Raw genomic sequence first — 21,002 nt, forward strand, 5'->3', positions numbered from 1 at the left:
TAATAATAATAATAATTGGAGAAGGAAATGGCAACCCACTCCAGTATTTTTGCCTGGAGAATCCCATGAACAGAGGAGCCCATAGACGGACTACAGTCCACAGGGTCACAGGGAGTTGGACGTGACTTGGCGACTGAGCACAATAATAATAATTCAGTGCTTACCTCGTGCCAGGCAGGCACTGTGCTAAGCCCTTCACCTGGATGACCTCATCTCATCTGCACAGAGCTTCAGTGTTGAACCGTTGCTGGGAGTGGGGGGTGGGGGGAAAAGGCGAGTCCTCTATTAATTTGACTGTGGTGGGCAGGGAATGGGGGGTGGCCAGAGCCATCTAGAGTTGATAAATTGAACCCATCCTTGAAATGGGAGCAGGGCTCTGCTGGCCATCAAACCAAGCAGAGGCATTTGTGCGAATGAAGGCTTGGAGGCTAGACCAGCGGGGATCGGCAAACACAGCAAGGCTGGGATGAGGCCTTGTGAGGCAGTCTGAGCAGCAAGGAATCCTGGTAGGGCCTTAACAGAGAAGGCACGACCAGGCTTGGGCTTTCAAGCCATTATGGGGCCCCATTATGCTTTGGGACAATAGAAGAAACTACGGGAACAGATCCACAGCTGCCTAAGATACTATCTCTCACTGGCTGCTTAATTCCTAAACTTTTTTTCTTTTGGCTGCTCCACACAGCTTGCAGGACCTTAGTTCCCCAACCAGGGATTGAACTTAGGCCCCTGGCAGTGAAAGAACCAAGTCCTAACCACTGGACCACCAGGGAATCCCAATCCCTAACCTTTAATCCCTAACTATGGGCTTCCCTGGTGGCTCAGACGGTAAAGCGTCTGCCTGCAATGCAGGAGACCTGGGTTCAATCCCCGGGGTGGGAAGATCCCCTGGAGAAGGATATGGCAACCCACTCCAGTATTCTTGCCTGGAAAATCCCATGGACAGAGGAACCTGGTAGGCTACAGTCCATGAGGTCGCAAAGAGTCAGACACGACTGAGCGACTTCACTAACCTTTAAGTAGGCCCCTAAGAACTCTAGGAGCAGAGCTGTGGGGAAGGTATTGGGGTTAGGAGGGGGACTTTGGTGGTCTCCTCAGATAGTGCCATATGCACTGCCACCTGACCTCAAGACAAGCCCTTGCACTGGAGTGAGGAGACAGCTGTGAGGGTCTCCAAGGGCCCCCAAAATAGCCACCTTCCCTGGGAGAAGGGAACTCACGAGTTTGCAGAGGCTTGAGCTAGGTCAATCTGACTTGGCCTCAGAGCCCCTGCCGTTCATGGCTGTGGCAAGGATGTCTTCCCTGTCTGGGCCTCAGCATGGGCATCCCTGATCTTGGCCTCTGAGGGGATGCCCCAGGACCCCCTGCAGGGCTGGCCCCAACTCAGGACTCTTCTGTGTGTTCACAGACATAGATGAGTGTGAGCAGCCAGGAGTGTGCAGCCGGGGTCGGTGCACCAACACAGAGGGTTCCTACCACTGTGAGTGTGACCAGGGCTACATCATGGTCAGGAAAGGACATTGCCAAGGTAAGGAATGGGTCGCCCTCCTCCATCTCCTGTCCCTCCCCACCATCTCCTATCCCTCCCCACCATCTCCTATCCCTCCCCATCATCTCCTGGTCCCTCCCCACCATCTCCTGGTCCCTTTCCACAATCTCCTATCCCTCACCATCATCTCTTGGTCCCTTCCCATCATCTCCTGTCCCTCTCAACCATCTCCTGTCCCTCCCCATCATCTCCTGGTCCCTCCCCACCATCTCCTGGTCCCTTTCCACAATCTCCTATCCCTCCCCATCATCTCCTGGTCCCTCCCCATCATCTCCTGGTCCCTCCCCACCATCTCCTGGTCTCTTTCCACAATCTCCTATCCCTCCCCACCATCTCCTATCCCTCCCCACCATCTCCTATCCCTCCCCATCATCTCCTGGTCCCTCCCCACCATCTCCTATCCCTCCCCATCATCTCCTGGTCCCTCCCCACCATCTCCTGGTCCCTTTCCACAATCTCCTATCCCTCCCCATCATCTCCTGGTCCCTCCCCATCATCTCCTGGTCCCTCCCCACCATCTCCTGGTCTCTTTCCACAATCTCCTATCCCTCCCCACCATCTCCTATCCCTCCCCACCATCTCCTATCCCTCCCCATCATCTCCTGGTCCCTCCCCACCATCTCCTATCCCTCCCCATCATCTCCTGGTCCCTCCCCACCATCTCCTGGTCCCTTTCTGCAATCTCCTATCCCTCACCATCATCTCTTGGTCCCTTCCCATCATCTCCTGTCCCTCTCAACTGTCTCCTGTCCCTCCCCATCATCTCCTGGTTCCTCCCCATCGTCTCCTGGTCCTTCCCCATGCACTTCCCACCACCAGCTCCCCTTCCAGCTTACCCCTGACTGTTCTCCTTGATGCTGAGCCCACTCCTGTGCACAAAGAGACCTGTCTAGGGATTCCAGGAGCATCTCTGTTCCCTTAGTGGGATTTTGGCATCCTGTCTGCCCTGACAGCATGGGAACAGAGTAACTTTATATAGATGAGATCCCAGGGGCTCCCCACTGTGCACCTCTGCCCACCACTTGAGTCGCATGGTAGAGGGAAGGTTGACATCTGGGAGGGGCCTCAGGCATCAGGCTTGATCTACTGGCTAAAGCTTGTTAGGCTGTAAGCTGGACTGTATCCTTAGATGACCGTGTGTGGACACCTGACAAATGTTCATGCATTGGACCAATACATACTAGTTGAAAAAAATAAATGAATAAGCCCTCATCCCAGCTCCCTTTCCCAGTGTCACAAGTTGGCTGTGACATTGCCCACTGATGTCCTCACAAACTGCCAATGCCACTACTACAGAAGCAGAGTCCAGAGTCCCGGCAGGTCTTGACAAAGGGGAGAGGTTGCTAGGGGGTGTAGGACAGACACATCCCTGTCTGAATCTCCAGCATCTCACCTTCCCCTCTCAATGCCACCCGCTTTAAAGTCAGGCCCACTGTGATCAAAGCCAGAACCCACCCGCCTTGTCCTCATGAGCTTGCTGAACCACAGACAGTCTGGTATTTTCCAGGAGAAGGGAGAGTGAAGGGAGTTGGCATTTGATGGGTGACTGCTATATGTGCCAGGTGCTGGACTAGGGACTCAATAGATTGCCTCATTTAAGCATCCAGCATTATTCATTTGGCATGAGACCTGATTAAAAAGTAAAACCAAAGGAAATGAACTAGGAAAATCCAAGGACATCTAAAATCTCAAATTTATACTAACCAGTCCACATTGAATGCACAGGCTCTGGTGGAGACAGATCTGGGTTTGGCTTATTGTCTCAGTGTCTGAAGATGAAAACCATAATGCCCATCGCAGGGGCTCTGGTTAACCTGCTGAATAACCATGCAAAGTGTGCAGGCAGCCCTGCAGCAAGTAGGGGAGCCCGTTTTCTCTCATGTCTTGTCTCCCCCCAATGTCTGAGCCTGTGCCTCTGGATCGCCCCCTTCCTTTCCGGAGGAAAGGTCCCAGAAACACGCACCTTGGCTGGGAGGTCAGGCTGAGTTCCTGGCCCGTGGCAGACACTCTGAGTCTGTTGAAAGAAAGACTGATGTAGCCTGCACGCTCCTCCAGGTTTCCACCGGTAACCACAGCCCCGGCCCATCACCCTGGGAGCCCAGTCAACTTCCCCCTCCCTCTTTCTTCTTCCTCCAACTAAGAAACCACTCTCTCTCCACTTAAACTCCCAGTCTCTGGTGAAGGGCCCGAGTGGTCTGGACAGCAGCCCATCCAAAGTCTCCATGGCATTTCCGTCGTCCCGGGATTCTGGGTTCCCACGGAGAGGGGCAAGTTCCCCTGCAGACTGCCAGGGCTCCGCTGTCCTCCACCTACCGCCAAGGCCGCCCATGGGTCCAGCCCCTGCGGGAGCACCCTCCCCACCTTGGGCTCTCACAGCGCCCTTCCATCTCCTCCAGCAGAGACTGCAGTGCTGCTTAGAGAAGCTCCACCATCTGCCCGGTGTACAGACAGCAGGCTGGCAAGCTGGTCCCTGGGGTGACTGTTTCCCGGGGTCTTCTGGGGTCTTTCCAGCAGCCTCATACCAAGAGGATGTGAAGCTTTAGTGAATCACATGGTCTCATTCTTTGGTCAGCAAATGCTTCTTGAGCGCCAGCTGTGTCCCAGCCATGGGCCAAGAATACAGCCATAAAAAAGACAGACAGCGCCTGCCCCCCGACGACTAGGGTAAAACCTTTACCAAAACATACCATAATCTTAGGTTAAAATTTAAACCCTAGAAGAGGCAAAAAACATCTGGCTCTCATCCAGGCGCCGAAAGGTTGGTGGGACAGCCTCAGGATATCTGGTGACTTCAGAGCCTGTGCTTTTAACAGGGAGTCCATTTCATCCATGGCTTGGCTAGTGGCTCTGATATATCAGCCCCCATTTAGAAGAGGCCCGCCCTGGTTCAGGTAGAGACTGGGGGCTGCTTTGACCCTCTGTCCCCCACCCCCGCCCCCACCTCCCAGGCATGAACATCACTGGCTGGGGCTCTGGTCTGGGGAAGGAAGCCAGCGGTAGTGTGCCAGGATAGGCCGGGTTATGCTGCAATAACAACCAGCCTCAATCTTAGTGTCATGTAGGACATAGCAGACTTGATATCTGACCAAAGCCGCATATCCATCATGGGTCTGCTGGGGGTCCTGCCCCATGTCTTCTCACCCTTGAACCAGGCTAAAGGAATAGCATCTTGAACGTGGCCATTGTCCGTGGAAGAAAGCACTCTGCAAGGCTGCACACAAATAAGTGTTTGGGCCCATAGATTACACACGTGATATCCACTCCAAGCTACTGGCCAGCAGTAGTCCTCCTGCCCCACCCAATCGCAAGGGACCAGGAGGCATAAGCCCACCACGACCCAAAAAGTGAGAGCTGGAATTCTCAGGGAAGCAGCATTTGTCCCACAGGTCTCCTAATGCCCAACATGATGCACTTCCAGCACCACCTCTGCAGGTGTGCCCAGAACATTTGGGGCAGGGCAGAGCTCAGAGCCTTTTGCTCCCGCTAAGTCTAATCTCCTTCTGATGTTGCCTGACCCTGCAGGAGAGGTCCAAAGACTCCGGTTTTCCTCGGTGTGGTCTTAGAGGAGGATGCTTGCCTCCTTCTCTTTCTCTTCGTCCCCGAGTCTCGCATCCCTGAAGCAGACTTTTGGCTCATTCCCAATGGCTTTGCCCATCTTGCTTCTGGTATCTTAGCCAGGACCGGTAGGCCAGGGTGCTGGCCAAAGGCGGTGGCCCTACCTTCCACCTCCATCTTATTCTCTCCAGTTCTGTTTTTACAGAAGCTTCTAGAATAGTTTAGCCTGGTATCACCACAGCCCAACAAGGGGTTCTTGGCTGCCCTCTTTCCTGAGATGAGCCTTATCTCAGTGTCCCTGAGATTGCGCAGGAGCTCTGGGTATCTCCTAGTACACACACCCCTGAAACACCCTCTGCTGTGTGTATGTCTTCCTCATGTGGACCCGCAGGGGGAAGTTTTGGCCGTGAGAGGTGACCGGTTCCCCGGAACAGAGGGCTCTGATGTACCCAGTCTTCTGCAGACCAAACAACCTCAGAGGAGATTCATTCTCACCCTCCACTTCCAGGCCCATGTCCTGTTTTATCATGACAGCTGCTGCCTTGAGTCCTTTTGCAGGAAGCCTGTGTTCTGACCCTTGGCCCTGCCTCCTGCCTTTCTCTTCTCCCTGGGTGCTGAGCAGGTCTTCCTCCTGGTCAGTAGGGTCTCTGAATCTCCATGAGGAGGTGGACTTCCTGTGGGAAGGTGACAATTACCCACACAGGGAGGGTGAACCCTCCTGTTTCCTCCGGAGCTCAGCCAATCTGTCTGTAGTGAAGAGTGACTGGGAGTCTGCACACTGGGCCGGAAGAGCCAAATGTCTTCCTGCTGTCCTGACCCAGAGTTCAGTCCCCGGGTTCTGACCTCCCCAACTCGGCCCAGGTCGCTGGGGTGCCTTGGAGGCTGGACTCCCCAGCATGCCAGCTTTGCATTGGGCAGAGCCCTGTGTGCCGTTCCTGGGAGCAAGCTTGCCCTCCACCCCCTTGTTCTCATCTCCCAGGACTGGCTCCTCTCCCTCCAAGGCTCACCCCTCTCCCTCCATGGCTCACCCCTGCCCCTCTTGTCTGATCGGTGTTCAGACTCTTCCTTTCGGGCTGGCTTTCCTGAATCTCAGCAGAGTGGGCGTGGTTCTCAGCTGGAAGAAAATTCCCCTCTCCAACAGCCTTTCTAGCCTCTGCGTCAGCCTCAGCCTCGCTCTGCATCAGCCTCAGGGCTGGTCTTGACCACATCAAAGACTGGGGGAGTCATCCTCAGCCCTCATTTCCGGGTGCCGGGAAGCCCGTTTTTGCCTTCATTGCCCAGCTAGGATCTATTCTGGGGTCTCTGGGGCTTCTGTGCCAAGCACGTCCTATCCCATCATCATCACCCCTTGTAAACGAACAAGGGAGAGATGAAGGCCCTCCCCAAGAGTCCAGCTCATGACGTCGAGCCCTCTCACCCTCCCCAAGCTAGCGAGAGCATGGCCTCCCGCAGCAGGGCTTCTCCCTTCCTCAAGGTCTTCCATCTCTCTTTTGTCCAGGACGGTGGGTGGGAGGTGGGGCTGGGAACACAGGAGAACACTCACATTTTCCTAGTTTCCATCTGTACAGAAACTGACACCCTCCTTCTCTCTGACCGAGGGCAGAGTCAAGGATGTGCTCCTTCACAGCCCACCCGCGGGCCGTGGTTCCCAGCGATGACCAAGGCAGGGGCTGTTATTTTTTCAGATATCAACGAATGCCGTCACCCTGGCACCTGCCCTGATGGGAGATGCGTCAACTCCCCCGGCTCCTACACTTGCCTGCCCTGCGAGGAGGGCTACAGGGGCCAGGGCGGGAGCTGTGTAGGTGAGGGCTGCCTGCCAAGGCACAGAGGGGGCTGTTTGGCCTGGGGACCCTGGGTTGAGCCCACACATGGTGGCGGGGGGCGGGGGGTGGGGCGTGGGCAGAGGGAAATGGCTTGGAGGCTATTGTCCTTCGTGACCCAGCTGGGTTTCCAGATGATGTTGGGGATGAGGTGGGTGTGCTTCAGTTACTGGTGCTCTGCCCTCTGAATCAGCCAGGGTGGGGGGGCCCCTTAGGCTCCTTGGCCATATCCGTCCAGGAGCTACATACAGCTCAAGGTTCCAGAGGCTTCTGTGGCTGGGTTCTGCTAGGTAGGCTGAGGGTGCCACGCGTCTTTTGGAAGAGGCTGATGCCAGTGGTGTGGTTCTCCGGGAGGAGGGGTCTTCTGCCCTCCTGGACCTCAAGAGCAACCTCTAACAGCAATGCCTAGAAAACGGCAGTGCTGTTCTCCGGAGGTCGGGGGGTGGGGTTGCATGCCAGCCATAGGAGGAAAGTGCTTTCCCTCAGCCCCCGCAGGAAGAAGGGCCCAGGGCTCGGGATGCCAGGAGGGACTGAGTCGTGAATAGAGGCTTTGAGGCTCTGGAGAGGGCAGGCGTTTCCCAGGCCCTTGAGACTGCCGCTCAACCGCCCAGGCAGAACTTGGCCTCTCTCTGTGTTACCCACTTGCCTGCTGAAGCTGGTGGGTGGGCTGAGAACATGGGGCTTAAACATACCCGTTTGGTTGGCAGGGAGGAGACCAGAGAGGTTCAGACTCACTCTAAGGTGAGGCAGGAGTCTTTAGACACTTGCCCCCAAGTGTCCTCAGATGGGCCAAACCAGTCCCAGGGCTAGGTGGGGATCTGGACCCCCTTTTGTAGGAACTTGCAGGGTGCCATGTGTCACTGGATGGAGCTGAAGTCAGCTCAGGGATGGGAGTTAGTTCTGCGGGGGAAGGGCCCCCGGCCGAGGTAGATGGGTCCAGGGGCAGGAATGACCTCTGGTTCTTCTTAGGGTGCTAGGTCCCCTTGGAATGCTGGTTCCCCGGCCCTGTAACAGAGACGCTTTTGGCCTGATGCTGGAGGCTGCGTGGGGGACAGGACGTCAACCTGGACTTCTCTCCCACAGATGTGAATGAGTGTCTGACCCCTGGGGTCTGCGCCCACGGAACATGCATCAACCTGGAGGGCTCGTTTAGATGCTCCTGTGAGCAGGGCTACGAAGTCACCCCAGATGAGAAGGGCTGCCAAGGTACAAGGATCCGAAGCCCCCTTTGTCCATCCACGGCACGTCCGCCTGCAGCTCCTTCCCTCTGGCCCACATCCCTGAGCTGACCCAACACAGCACTGCTGCACACTGTCTTTCCCCGACAGCCCCCCAACCCCACCCCGCCCCGCCCTGCCAACCTCCGGCTAGCCCGGCATGTCTGTCCTGCAGAGAGCCCCACACAGAGCTCAATGGCCTGTTTCAGATGTCGACGAGTGTGCCATCCGGGCCTCGTGCCCCACGGGCCTCTGTCTCAACACGGAGGGCTCCTTTACCTGCTCGGCCTGCGAGAGTGGGTACTGGGTGAATGAGGATGGCACCGCCTGCGAAGGTAACCCTGGGGAGGGGGTCGGCCAAGGGGGACTGACAGCACAGGCCCTTCGACCTCCCAAAGAACCCTCCGTTTGTCGCCTGGTTTGGGGTTGATGCTGGGGGTCTCCAGGCTAGGCGAGAGGACCCTGTGAATGGACTTGAGCTTCTGTTTTCTCCATGAAAACAGAAGGAGAAGGGAGTCACAGCGACAAAGGGGAAGGAAGCTGATGGCCGAGCCACCCCAGAAGCATCCCTGGGGAGAGGGTGCGGGGGTGCCCTGTAGGAGGCCCAGAGCCAGGGGCTCCCCTTCCTCGGGGGCCCGCAGAGTCCAACAAGCTCAGAGAGGGAGCCAGAGGCACAGGGTGGTTCTGGCCTAGCCAGGTGGAAGGAGGCATCCCCGGGCCCCCCGCGTGACTGACTGGCTGGCTGTCTACCCCAGACCTAGACGAGTGCGCCTTTCCGGGAGTCTGCCCGTCCGGAGTCTGCACCAACACTGCCGGCTCCTTCTCCTGCAGGGACTGCGAGGCGGGCTACCAGCCCAGCGCCCTGGGCCACAGCTGTGAAGGTGAGAGGCCCCCACGGGGAGCAGGAGACTAACCCTTCACCCTCAGAGAAGCGAGCTCGCCTCGGAGGGTGGGCTAGCTGGGGACGCCTATTCTTGCCCTCCCTCCCTAAACAGGAGTCAGAAAGGCAACTGCAGATCTGGGTCTAGGGGTCCAGTGAGCCATTGGACCAGAGCTTCAGTGCTTGTCTGAATCACGGGGAGTTTGTTTGATAGACATGCAACTTTCAGGCCTTGTCAGACCAGCTAAATCTGTCTGCTGGGGAGGCCTTGGGATCTGTTATCTAACAAGCTCCTCAAGGGTTCCTTGTAAAGGTGGGTGCTGCGACATTATTCGAAAGACCCTGGCCAGTACCGGGCCATCTGTGAAAGAAAGTGAAAGTGTCAGTTGCTCAGTCGTGTCCGACTCTTTGTAACCCCATGGACTGTATGGACTATAGTCCTCCAGGCTCCTCTGTCCATGGGATTCTCCAGGCAAGAATACTGGAGTGGGTTGCCATTTCCTTCTCCAGAGGATCTTCCCTCCCAGGGGTGAAACCCAGGTCTCCTGCATTGGCAAGCAGATTCTTTACCAGGGAAAGGAATCTGAACCACCAAAGAAGTCCCAGGGCAATCTGTAGGCCAATTTAAATGATCCACTTTCTGTTACCTCCTCAGGTTCTCTGTATCCGCTTCCTTGGCTTATTTCTCAGTTGTTTTCCTGTTGTTTCTGTAAAATCTCAGCCATGATGAGGGCAGTAGGGTTTGGCCACCCTAGGCCAGGGTTGCTGCTGGGAGAGACCAGGTGTCCCCGGGGCGGGCACAGTGTGGGCATCGGGAGGCCAGAGGAGCCTGCTGGACTGGGCTGGGGCAGGATGGAAGAAGCTGCAGCCATCCTGCTCCCCAAAGGCTCCCTGGCCAGCTTCTCCCAGCCCTGCCAGTTTACGAGAGGATGGCGCTCCTATGGGTCCAGTCTCCTGGGGCAGACCTCCAGGTCCTCTGGAGACCTCCCTGTTGATCCCTGCCCTTGGAAGGTCTTCCCATCAGTTCCGCCTCCCCACCCCACCCCTCCGCACTACCATCTCCTGGTGTGGCCCTGCAGATGTGGACGAGTGTGAAGACCCCCAGAGCAGCTGCCTGGGAGGCGAGTGCAAGAACACGGCTGGCTCCTACCAGTGCCTCTGTCCCCCGGGCTTCCAGCTGGCCAACCGCACGGTGTGTGAGGGTGAGTGGCTCAGGTCTCCCCGGCCGGGAACGGGGTGGGGCGGAGGGTTTGCCTACATCGCGCACTCCCCGGGAACATCCCCGCCCCGGGGGAGACACCGGGAGACACCACCTGCTCATCTGCCCGCAGATGTGGACGAGTGTGCGGGCGACGACTACTGCGCACCGCGCGGCGAGTGCCTCAACAGCCACGGGTCCTTCTTCTGTCTCTGTGCGGACGGCTTCGTCAGCGCAGACGGGGGCACCAGCTGCCAAGGTGAGAAGCCGGCGGCAGGGGGCGTTAGAGGTCATCCTGCGTACTGATGAAACGCTCGCGGTCCACCTGGGATGGGAAGATGGGAGCCTGAGTGATGAGGTTGGGAGCCAGGCGTCAGGGAGGGTCTCGGAGCCCTCCTCCACGGCTTCTCCACGATGCCTAAGGCAGGTGCCTTCGCCCTCTGCCCTGCCCGGCTCCGGGGCTCCACGCCCACCCGCGCCTCTGGCTTCCAGCTCTGGACTCTCGCTCAGATCTTCCAGGCCTTTCCCACTTCGGGCCACTCCCTGGCCGTCCTCTGGGCGAAACCGCACAAGGCCCTGGGGGCCCATGGCTGGCCCTGCTGACAAACGTCTCTGTTCTAGATGTGGACGAGTGTGCAGTCACGGACCGGTGTCTCGGGGGCCAGTGTGTTAACACCGACGGCTCCTTCAACTGTGTGTGTGAGACTGGCTTCCAGCCCTCCCCGGAGAGCGGGGAGTGTGTGGGTAAGGGCTCTGCACCACATTGACAGACAGACAGGCACCTCCACCCTGCCAGCTCCTCAGCTCCCTGGGGCCAGGAACCCCAGCTTCGAGCACACCTTCCATAGATAAATCATCCAATGGATAATGTCTTTATTCAGCCTCTTCTGACTCAGGGATTGCCCCCAGGATGTCCTTGTGCTATAGCAGAGCACAGAATCTAGTTTTTTAAAAACCAAATGGATGCAATAGACATTTACACCACCTGGGTTCAATGTCTTTTGTTGGGACAAATAGACAGTTATGGATAATCTTGAAACTAAGCAAGGGAGGCATATGAAGACAGCTCTCCATAATACACTTTGGGAAAGGTTTTATATAGCGAGAAGTAGACAGTGCTCTGCTGTGGAGAGAAGGGTGTGGGGGAAAGGAGTGTCACAGAGGCCGAGAGCTCTTCTCCTGGACAATCAGGCCTGCGGGTCAGGGAAAAGGGTCCTGAACTTGACATTTTGGGGTTGAAATGAGCATAGTGGTTTGGAACCAATCAAGAACCTCAGAAGTTGAGGGGCATGACCTTGTAATGCCAGAGAGATGGGGTCGGGGTAGTGACCTGGTCACTTCTGTCCCCTCCCCTGGCCCTGGGGACAGACATTGACGAGTGCGAGGACCTCGGGGAACCGGTGTGCGGGGCCTGGAGGTGTGAGAACAGCCCTGGCTCCTTCCGCTGTGTCCTGGGCTGCCAGCCTGGCTTCCACGTGGCCCCGACGGGAGACTGCATTGGTGAGTGGGGAGGGGGCGTGCGGGCGGGGAGGCCTAGGACCACATCTACTTTCCACGTATCTGGCTAGAAACTATTTTTGCAGCTGTTTGTGTGTTTTCCATACAGCAGCGCTTACACAAAAATTGAAGAGGACTGTTTAGTTTTCTCACTCTGTGTTCAGGAGTTAGTTTTCAGAGATCTTGGTGTTAATAAGCCAGATAAATAAGCATTCCCAGCGAATAGAGAGCACGCCCTACACTGCAGCCCGCCCTGTCCCACAGACATAGACGAGTGTGCCAACGACACGGTGTGTGGGAGCCACGGATTCTGCGACAACACGGACGGCTCCTTCCGCTGCCTCTGTGACCAGGGCTTCGAGACCTCGCCCTCCGGCTGGGACTGCGTTGGTGAGAAGCCTGTGGGCTAGCCAGCTCTGAACCAGGGAAGGGAAGCCTCTTGGGCCCTTGACCCCATCTCCACAGATCTTGGCTGCCCTGCATAGAGGGGCCCTAGGGCCCTCCTGCTGAAATGTTCAGGGTCACGTGGCTCCATACGGGGCCCCCAACATAGAGTGACAAGGAAGGGGGATTTCAGCTCCTCCGACAGAGGATGAGATGGTTGGATGGCATCACCGACTCAATGGATATGAGTTTGAGTAAAACTCCGGGAGTTGGTGATGGACAGGGAGGCCTGGCGTGCTGCAGTCCATGGGGTTGCAAGGAGTCGGACACGACTGAGCGACTGAACTGAACTGAACTGAACTACAGGGGCACCTTGGGCTTCCCAGGTGGCTCAGTGGTAAAGACACCACCTGCCAATGCAGTAGATGGAGGAGACGTAGGTCTGATCCCTGGGTTGGGAAGATCCCTTGGAGTAGGAAATGGCAACCCACTCCAGTATTCTTGCCTGGAGGATTCCCATGGATAGCGGAGCCTGGCGGGCTACAGTCCATGCATGGGGTCACAAAGAGGGGCACCCGATTTGCGCAGTGGAGCACACACACCCCCACAGGGGCACCGTGGCAAGGTTATCAGGGAAGCGAGACCCCGTTTTACCAGCAGGGGGAGCAAGCTCACTAGTGAAGGCGCCACCCTTCCCCAGAGACTCAAGGGGTCAAGAGGCACGCTTGGGGAACGTGCAGAAGGAGGAACCCTTCCTCTTTGTCCATTTATGGGCCCTTTTCTGCCACCCTTCTCCTCCCCCCCCCCCCCCCCCCCGCCATCCCTTCTGCTCACCTGGTCCTCCTTCCTGCGAAGTCACACCCACTTCCCGCTCTTCCCTAGACCCTAGCCTGTTTCTGTGGGGGATGGGGGAGTGGGGGGATGTGACGGGAATGTGCCCGCGGGGCTGGAGGCAGGGGCAGGGGCCTGGGCTGCCTCTCCCTTGCTCACGAGCCGGTCCTCCTGTCTGGCAGACGTGAACGAGTGTGAGCTCATGCTGGCGGTGTGCGGGGCGGCGCTCTGCGAGAACGTGGAGGGCTCCTTCCTGTGCCTCTGCGCCAGCGACCTGGAGGAGTACGACGCTCAGGAGGGGCGCTGCCGCCCGCGGGGGGCTGGAGGTGAGCCCCGCGCCCCACCCTCACGGTGCACCCCCCGCTGTCTGGCGTACACAGCGCTTCCTCTACTCCAGCTCTTGATCCGCGGTGTGGGCAGGAGAGCATCTTGGGGCCGGAGTGCGGAGGGGTGAGGAGTCTGAGTGTGGAGCAAAGTCGGCTAAGCCCCAGGAACTTCCAGGAGGTTGCGGGGCTGTGACGACCCTACAGGAGGCTCGAGAAGCTCTAATGCCAGCTTGAGGGGGTTGGGCCCAGGGACCTCAGATTGAGCCTTGGTTGTTATTGTTCAGTTGCCAAATCGTGTCTGACTCTTCGTGACCCCATGGACTGCAGCACACCAGGCTTCCCTGTCCCTCACCATCTGAGCCTTGGAGGGACCCTGAGTCAAACCCCAGGAAGCTCTTGGGTGAGGGAGGCCCTGAAACTGAGCTAAGCTCGACTCTCCCATCCCACTCCACTCCAGAGCTGCAGGGTTCATCCTCTCAGCCCAGGACTAGGACTCAGCTGGCCTTCTCTGACTTGGGGGAAAGCAAGCAGGACCTGGAACGAGGACAGGTGGGAGGGGCAGGGATTCAGTGTGACACAGAGGAATGGAACGGTGTACTATGCCATGCCCATATGGTGCGGTGTGCCCGGGACTGGGGCCACCCCACTGCTGGGGAGGAAGGCAGGATGGTATCTTGGAAAGAGCAGGGGTGTGGCACCAGAGGAACTGGGGTCACTTCCCTGATCTGCCGCTAGGTGGCTCCTGCAAGTCACCGAGCTTCTCCAAGCCTCAACTGCCTCTTCTATAAAAGAAAGCTGATGATAATAAGCTCTTCATAAGGCTTATCAAGTGAGATAATAAAAGTACACTGTAATGTTCCATATAAATGTTTAAAATTTAAATAAATTCAAAGGCCAGGGTGCCCCAGGGGACCATGAACAGACGTTAATAAGGGACGTCTGTCACACACAGGTCCGAGTGTCCCTGAGGCCCGGCCAGGGGCACACCCACCAGGCCCCGTCCGCATGGAATGCTACTCTGGACAGAAGGACCAGACGCCCTGCTCCAGCCTTCTGGGCCGGAACACCACGCAGGCCGAGTGCTGCTGCACCCAGGGCACCGGCTGGGGGGATGCCTGTGACCTGTGCCCAGATGAGGACTCAGGTAAGGCCCCCAAGGGTCCCAGGTCCTCTCAGGGTCGGCTCTGCAGGGTGACACAGAAAGAAGTGGGGGGCGGGGAGGGGGTGGTGGCAGAGTCTTTCTCTCTGAGAAAGATGCCTCCCTGCACAGTTGAATTCAGCGAGATCTGCCCTAGTGGGAAAGGCTACATCCCCGTGGAAGGAGCCTGGATGTTTGGACAGACCACGTACACAGGTAATCTCCCCAAGACCCTCCTCCCCAAACACCACTCACCTCAGTGGGCCCGGCCTGGTCCTCCAAGAGGCCTCTGCGTGCAGGCCCCACATCTCAGGTTGCTTCTAACCTTCCTGTCCCAAGGCTGCAGATCTTTAGCTGGAAGTTCTGACCTGAGCTCCTCCTGGATTGTCCGGGCAACCCCACTTTGGTTTCTCTGCTCCCCGAGGCTGAGCCCTCCAGAAACAAGCTATGATGCCTTGACTAACCCAGTCCCAGGGCACAGCGACAGAGGCCAAAGGCAGCTGCTGATCTTCCTGGCCCCACTTACAGAGCCAGAAACTTTGGGGAACTCATTCTCAGAAAGGGTGGTTCGGGTGTGGACTCATACCTGAAACTGGAAAAGGAAATAGCAGAAACGGAAATGGTTCTTCTTGAGTGCTTGTTATGTGCCAAGCACTATTTTAAGCACCTTACATGCGTTAACATCTCAACCCCCATAACAACTCTACAAGGTTAAGGAGTAGGAGCCACATTTTCTAGGTAGGGAACTGAAGCAAGGGACAACCTAAGCAATTGGCCCAATGTCACCTGCCCATCCAGTGGCAAGGCTGGGATTCGGCCCCAGTCAGTCTGGCTTTGGAGCCCCTAGATCTAAGGACTGCCTCATCCCGCATTTCGCCTTGCCCTCACTCAGCTCTGCCCTCCCACAGATGCTGACGAGTGTGTGATGTTTGGGCCCGGGCTCTGCCGGAATGGCCGGTGTCTCAACACGGTGCCCGGCTACATCTGCCTATGTAACCCTGGCTACCACTACAATGCCGCCCGCAGGAAGTGTGAGGGTGAGGACGCTCGCCACCCCTCCCCACCCCAGGGCCCACAGCTGAATGCTCCCTCACCCCCTGCCAGGCAGCCCAGTTCTGGCTGGGAGTGTCCCCCTTCGCGGGTCTGAGGTTGGTGGGAGGGACCTACTGGCAAGCCATCCTTGGGCTGGGGCCTCCCAGACTAGGTGGGAGGCGGGGGGGGCATTATCAGTTACGAGAAACACCCCCTTCCCTGAAGGCGGCAGTGGGTGGGCACAGCGCGTGGGCACTGCCCCCGATGTTCCTCCCCATCTCCCTGCCTCCCAGATCACGACGAGTGCCAGGACATGGCCTGTGAGAATGGCGAGTGTGTGAACACGGAAGGCTCCTTCCACTGCTTCTGCAGCCCACCCCTCACCCTGGACCTCAGTCAGCAGCGCTGCGTGAACAGCACCAGCGGTGTGGGTCAGTAAGGGTGGGGGTGGGGTGGGCATGGGGTGGGGGCAGAGGCAGCAGGGGGAGCAGACCGGGGTTGGGGAGGCTCATGTGTCCTGCGCCCCCAGAGGACCTGCCTGACCACGACATCCACATGGACATCTGCTGGAAGAGAGTCACCAATTACGTGTGCAGCCACCCCCTGCACGGCCGCCGCACCACCTACACGGAGTGCTGCTGCCAGGACGGCGAGGCCTGGAGCCAGCAGTGCGCCCTGTGCCCGCCCAGGAGCTCAGGTGAGAAGGCAGGAGGTGGGGACGGCGGCAGAGCTGGGCCCCCCAGGGCAGGGTGTGTCCTCGGAAAGGGTGGGGGGGACTCAGAAAGGAGGAGGGCAAGGCCTGGGCCTGTCTTCCCTCCCTGTTGTTTGGGGATGGATGCTGTGGGGCAGGGCGGGGTGGGGGCAGAGGAACACCACCAGGAACTTGAGGCGGTGGTCCCAGCACCTCCCTCTCTCCTTGAGTCGAGAAACAGCACCCCGGGCCTCAGCTCCCAGGAGCCCAGGCCCAGCTTCCTTTCTCCCCACTGCTCCCGACAGAGGTCTATGCTCAGCTCTGCAACGTGGCCCGGATCGAAGCCGAACGGGAGGCCGGGATCCACTTCCGGCCCGGCTATGAGTACGGCCCCGGGCCCGATGACCTGCACTATAGCCTCTACGGCCCAGACGGGGTCCCCTTCTACAACTACCTGGGCCCCGAGGACGCCATCCCCGAACCACTCTTCCCCAGCACGGCCGGCCGCCCGGGGGACCGCATACCACTCCCTGAACCTCCCCTGCAGCCCTCAGAACTCCAGCCCCACTACGTGGCCAGCCACCCAGGTCTGTGTTGCTGCAAAAACGGGGAAGAGGTGGGCTCTGAAGCTGTTTCACTTCCATCTTCTCCATCTGCTCATCACTGTCAGCAGGGTGAGGACAGGAAAGGGAAAAATCCACCCAGCCCTCTCACGGGTCACCCAAGGGACAGGCACTAACAACTCCCTCTGATGGACTAACTAACACAGGGGACACCAAAAACGTACAGGACGTCATCCCAACCTCAAAAGCTGCTTGTGGGAGCGAGGGAGCCAGCAGCAGAGTGAGGGAGCCAGCAGCACACTCCTATGCCACTTACAGTCTGCAGAACACCCTGCTCTACAGGTTCAAACCTGTGACTCGAAGTGGGAATTGTTGTTCAGTCGCTAAGTCATCTCTGACTCTTTGTCACCCCATGGACTGCACCACGCCAGGCCTCCCTGGCCTTCACTATCTCCCTGAGTTTGTTCAAACTCATGTCCATTGAGTTGGTGATGCCATCCAACCATCTCATCCTCTGTCGTCCCCTTCTCCTCCTGCCTTCAATCTTTTCCCAGCATCAGGGTCTTTTTCCAGTGAGTCAAGCTCTTCGTATCAAGTGGCCAAAGTATTGGAGCTTGAGCTTCAGCATCAGTTCTTCCAATATTCAGAATTGATTTCCTTTAGGATTGACTGGTTTGACCTCCTTGCTACCCAAGGGACTCTCAAGAGTCTTCTCCAGTACCACAGTTTGAAATGGGAATTAAGGATTTCTAACCCCTTTAAGGGGGAACTTCCCTGGTGGCTCAGATGGTAAAGCGTCTATCCGCAATGTGCGAGACCTGGGTTCAATCCCTGGGTCAGGAAGATCCGCTGGAGAAGGAAGTGGCAACCCACTCCAGTACTCTTGCCTGGAGAATCCCATGAATGGAGGAGCCTGGTAGGCTCCATGGGGAGTCCATGGGGTCGCAAAGAGTCGGATACGACTGAGTGACTTCACTTCACTTAACCCGTTTAAAGGCCCACTGTGGTGACTTGGTTCATAAGTGGCAATGACCCCAGCACTCAGGACTTGGATTCTAATAAGGAAGTCAGGCTTGCCATGGGCACAGCCAGTGTATCAGACTGATCAAAACTACACAGAGGTGAGGAGGAGGGTCTTTTCCAGGGGAGGGGAGTTAGAGAAAGAAGAGGGTTAGGCAGACCTGGGAGCAGCTTTGCTTTATGGTGAGTGAGGGTAGTCCCTTTTGCTACCAATCCTGTCCACCCCCCAAAAGCTATGTGAAGATTTTAACATAACATCCTGCCACCGACCACAACAAAATCAAAACTGTACAGAGATACCGAAGTGCTCGGGAGCCCTGGTGTTGTGAAAGCAGTGAGTCCCCACCTCCCCAGAGCCTCATTTAAAGCAAGCACACTTCCCCATCTAAAAATGACACATACTTATTTTTTAGGGGTATTGCCTTTTGTTTCACCATCTTTCTGTGACAGTGTTATAACCCTCCCCACCCTGACCCCAGAAGTTCATTGGGCTCCTCTGAGCAGAGGGCAAGGGCCCCAGGGTGGGGTACGAGACCTCAGCCCCCTTGGCTCTCTGACTCCCTCCTCCCAGAGCACCAGGCCGGCTTCGAAGGGCTCCAGGCTGAGGAGTGCGGCATCCTGAACGGCTGTGAGAACGGCCGCTGTGTGCGCGTGCGCGAGGGCTACACCTGTGACTGCTTCGAGGGCTTCCAGCTGGACACGGCCCACATGGCCTGTGTGGGTAGGTCTGGAATCAAGAGTGCCAATGCCCGGGGGGCAGGACGGCCCTGCTGGCTCCATGTGGAATAGTCAGACTGGCCCACTGCTCACTTAGGGACGCCTGACCACCTAGGTGGCAGACCCACTGCTGCCCCCTAGCGGGCCTGCCGGGCACCAGGCCAGGTGGTGAGAGCTCCGAAGGTCTATCGCTGTGATTAGAAAGCCCTTTCCATGGAGGTTCCTAGGCAGGGGCAAGACAGCACGGTCACAGTGTGGGCTCACGCCCGCTGGCTTTGTGTCCGTGAGTCGCTTCCTTCGGGGCATCCTTTGCTGCCCCACGGACGATTCCGCTGCAGGGCACGGGCTCGGGGCTTGCTGGCCAGAGGGGCACCGGGGCAGCAGGCCAGAGGCGCGTGGGCTCCCTACAGCTCTCTCCTCCCTCTCCCCCTCTTAGATGTGAATGAGTGTGATGACCTGAACGGGCCTGCTGCGCTCTGTGTCCATGGTCACTGCGAGAACACGGAGGGCTCCTACCGCTGCCACTGCCTCCCGGGTTATGTGGCTGAGGCAGGCCCCCCACACTGCACCGCCAAGGAGTAGCAGAGACGGGTCGAGTGTGGGCAGTTACCTGGAAATGGGCCCTGGTCGCAGGCGGGGCCTTGAGGAAGTTTTCCTAGCTGGGGAGACGCCATGAAGACACCGGCCGGAGGCCCTGCGGTCCAGCTCCAAGCCAGCCTCGCCTGCTTTTCATCTCCCTCAGCTTCGGCTCTTGCTACGTGAACTTCTGTCACGGCCTCCACACCGCCATGCCCTTGCTTGGCTCAAACACCACCAAGTGCTTTAATGCTTCAACCACTGGCCACGAGGCCCAGTCTACCATCTGTCCTGGCCTTGCCATGGGATGCTGATCAAAGGACGGCCCTCAACCCAGCCCCTCAGGCTGTGCAAACGTGCAAGGTCCTTCGGCCTCACACTGCACATACCCCTTCTCCAGACACGATCCACGTATCATCCTGATGCTTCTACAGCTGGATCGGAGGCCGCATCTGCCCTGTGATGGCCCTTCAGAATCTGTCCAGTGAAAAAGGATGGGGCGGGGCGCGGGGGAGGAGTTTGGGGAGTGATCGGCACCACTCAGCCTGTCTGGTATGGGCCAGATTTAGCCACGTCTCCACCCTGTTGCCAGTTCAGTGGCCCTGGAGAGGGGCAGAAGATGCCCTCATCTCAGAGAAGCAAGACTGATACTAGCTTGCTAGTAAGAGATGCACATGAAGGGGAGTAAGGAGCCTGAGAGAGCAGCAATAGGACAATATTAAAAAAAAAAAAAAATACGGGGAGTTGATGAGAAAGGGGGCACCACGCTTTACACAGATCTAAAGAAAATAATCAGTAGCTTCAGGTAAATAACCAGTCTACCCAGCGATAGCTCCTCTGCACCACAGCAAGGGCTGCCCCGAGACCTCTATTAAATACATACTGCTTCTTACAGGACACAAGTCTCTCCTGGGCTCTCCTTTTGTGGACACCAGTTGGATGTGCTAAAAATAAAGAGGTCTATTTTCTAGCTTCTGAAATACAGTGTAATCCTGTTGAGGAGAAGCCAGGTTCCCTGTGTTGTTTCCTCTCTACTCAGAGGCGTCTGCCCTCTTTCCCCTTCATACGATGGCTGGCTGGCATCCCACTGAGTTCACAAGTAGAGACTCACTCCAGCCTGGGCTAGCTGGGAGTTTAGAACCACGGTGGAATAAAGAAATGTGCATTTCTGGGCTATTCTGGTTTTGTTTTTATTTCATATTAAACCAAATTTCAAATTAAACCAAATTAAACATTGACTGAGTCTGAACGTTAGAGATGAGACTGTGCTTATCCCCTCACCAGCTCTGCCAACATGACTGGGTTTCAACAGAAGTTTCTTTCCCCTTCTAAGTCAAGGCAAGATCTGACTTTGCATTTCTCTGATGAATGGCAATGTAAATGAACAAGGCTCCATGTGCCTGAAGATGTGGAGATGAATCCTCTTTTCTTAATTGAATCTGTCCTGTCCTACATGCTGCTCTGATTGTCAGCCATCACATGATAACTTATTGAATGCTTGCTATGTGCCAGGCCTGTGTTGAACGCTGTTCACAAATTTCATTTAATCATCCAGCAATCCTACTTACTATTTTGATTCCCAATTTACAGATGGGGAACTTGGACTTACAAAGCTTAAATAATCTGCTCTAGGTCACTACACCAGTTGATATGTTTTCAGCAGACAAAAATATATAGTTCTTAAACATATGAAAATATTCTGACCTTCATTCATAATAAAAATAAATGCAAGTGAAAACTATACGGAGACAATTTTTTAAACTATTAAATTGGTAAAAATTTTAATGTTTGTTAAAACTCTTAATTGGCAAGCATCTATGGGAAAGAGATACACTCACACACATAGCTGACAGGAGTATATTCTGATACAACTTCTGAAGAGGATGGCAATGTCTTTCAAAATTATAAAAGCACTTCCTCTTTAAATCAGTCATTCCACTTCTCGGAATTTAAATTTAACCTTCAGATATAGCCTCACCAAATGTAAAATGACGTATGTAAGGGGTTA

General features: G+C 56.5%; 1 protein-coding gene and 1 non-coding gene across 4 annotated transcripts in view; one reads left to right on the forward strand and one right to left on the reverse strand.

Moving 5' to 3' along the window:
• Positions 1-20,170, forward strand: part of LTBP2 (latent transforming growth factor beta binding protein 2) — a 106,047-nt gene extending 85,877 nt beyond the window's left edge. For 2 of the 3 annotated variants that reach the window (XM_043919652.1, XM_043919650.1), the window contains exons 18-36: positions 1,406-1,525; positions 6,787-6,906; positions 8,008-8,130; positions 8,351-8,476; positions 8,897-9,022; positions 10,101-10,223; positions 10,353-10,478; positions 10,841-10,963; positions 11,588-11,719; positions 11,981-12,106; positions 13,114-13,257; positions 14,210-14,401; positions 14,528-14,611; positions 15,304-15,432; positions 15,721-15,858; positions 15,957-16,124; positions 16,424-16,792; positions 18,273-18,422; positions 18,855-20,170. In XM_043919652.1, the coding sequence (XP_043775587.1) occupies positions 1,406-1,525; positions 6,787-6,906; positions 8,008-8,130; positions 8,351-8,476; positions 8,897-9,022; positions 10,101-10,223; positions 10,353-10,478; positions 10,841-10,963; positions 11,588-11,719; positions 11,981-12,106; positions 13,114-13,257; positions 14,210-14,401; positions 14,528-14,611; positions 15,304-15,432; positions 15,721-15,858; positions 15,957-16,124; positions 16,424-16,792; positions 18,273-18,422; positions 18,855-19,000 (2,765 nt within the window). In that variant the 3' untranslated portion in view covers positions 19,001-20,170. The remainder of the gene's footprint in view (positions 1-1,405; positions 1,526-6,786; positions 6,907-8,007; positions 8,131-8,350; positions 8,477-8,896; positions 9,023-10,100; positions 10,224-10,352; positions 10,479-10,840; positions 10,964-11,587; positions 11,720-11,980; positions 12,107-13,113; positions 13,258-14,209; positions 14,402-14,527; positions 14,612-15,303; positions 15,433-15,720; positions 15,859-15,956; positions 16,125-16,423; positions 16,793-18,272; positions 18,423-18,854) is intronic. The other variant, XM_043919653.1, reaches the window with a different exon arrangement.
• TRNAE-UUC lies at positions 698-770 on the reverse strand. Its single transcript has one exon. It is a non-coding gene; the product is annotated as a tRNA-Glu (tRNA).
• Positions 20,171-21,002: the final 832 nt, after the last annotated feature.

The sequence above is a fragment of the Cervus elaphus genome, chromosome 12 (genome assembly GCF_910594005.1).
Source record: "Cervus elaphus chromosome 12, mCerEla1.1, whole genome shotgun sequence".
NCBI classification, from domain to species: Eukaryota; Metazoa; Chordata; class Mammalia; order Artiodactyla; family Cervidae; genus Cervus; species Cervus elaphus.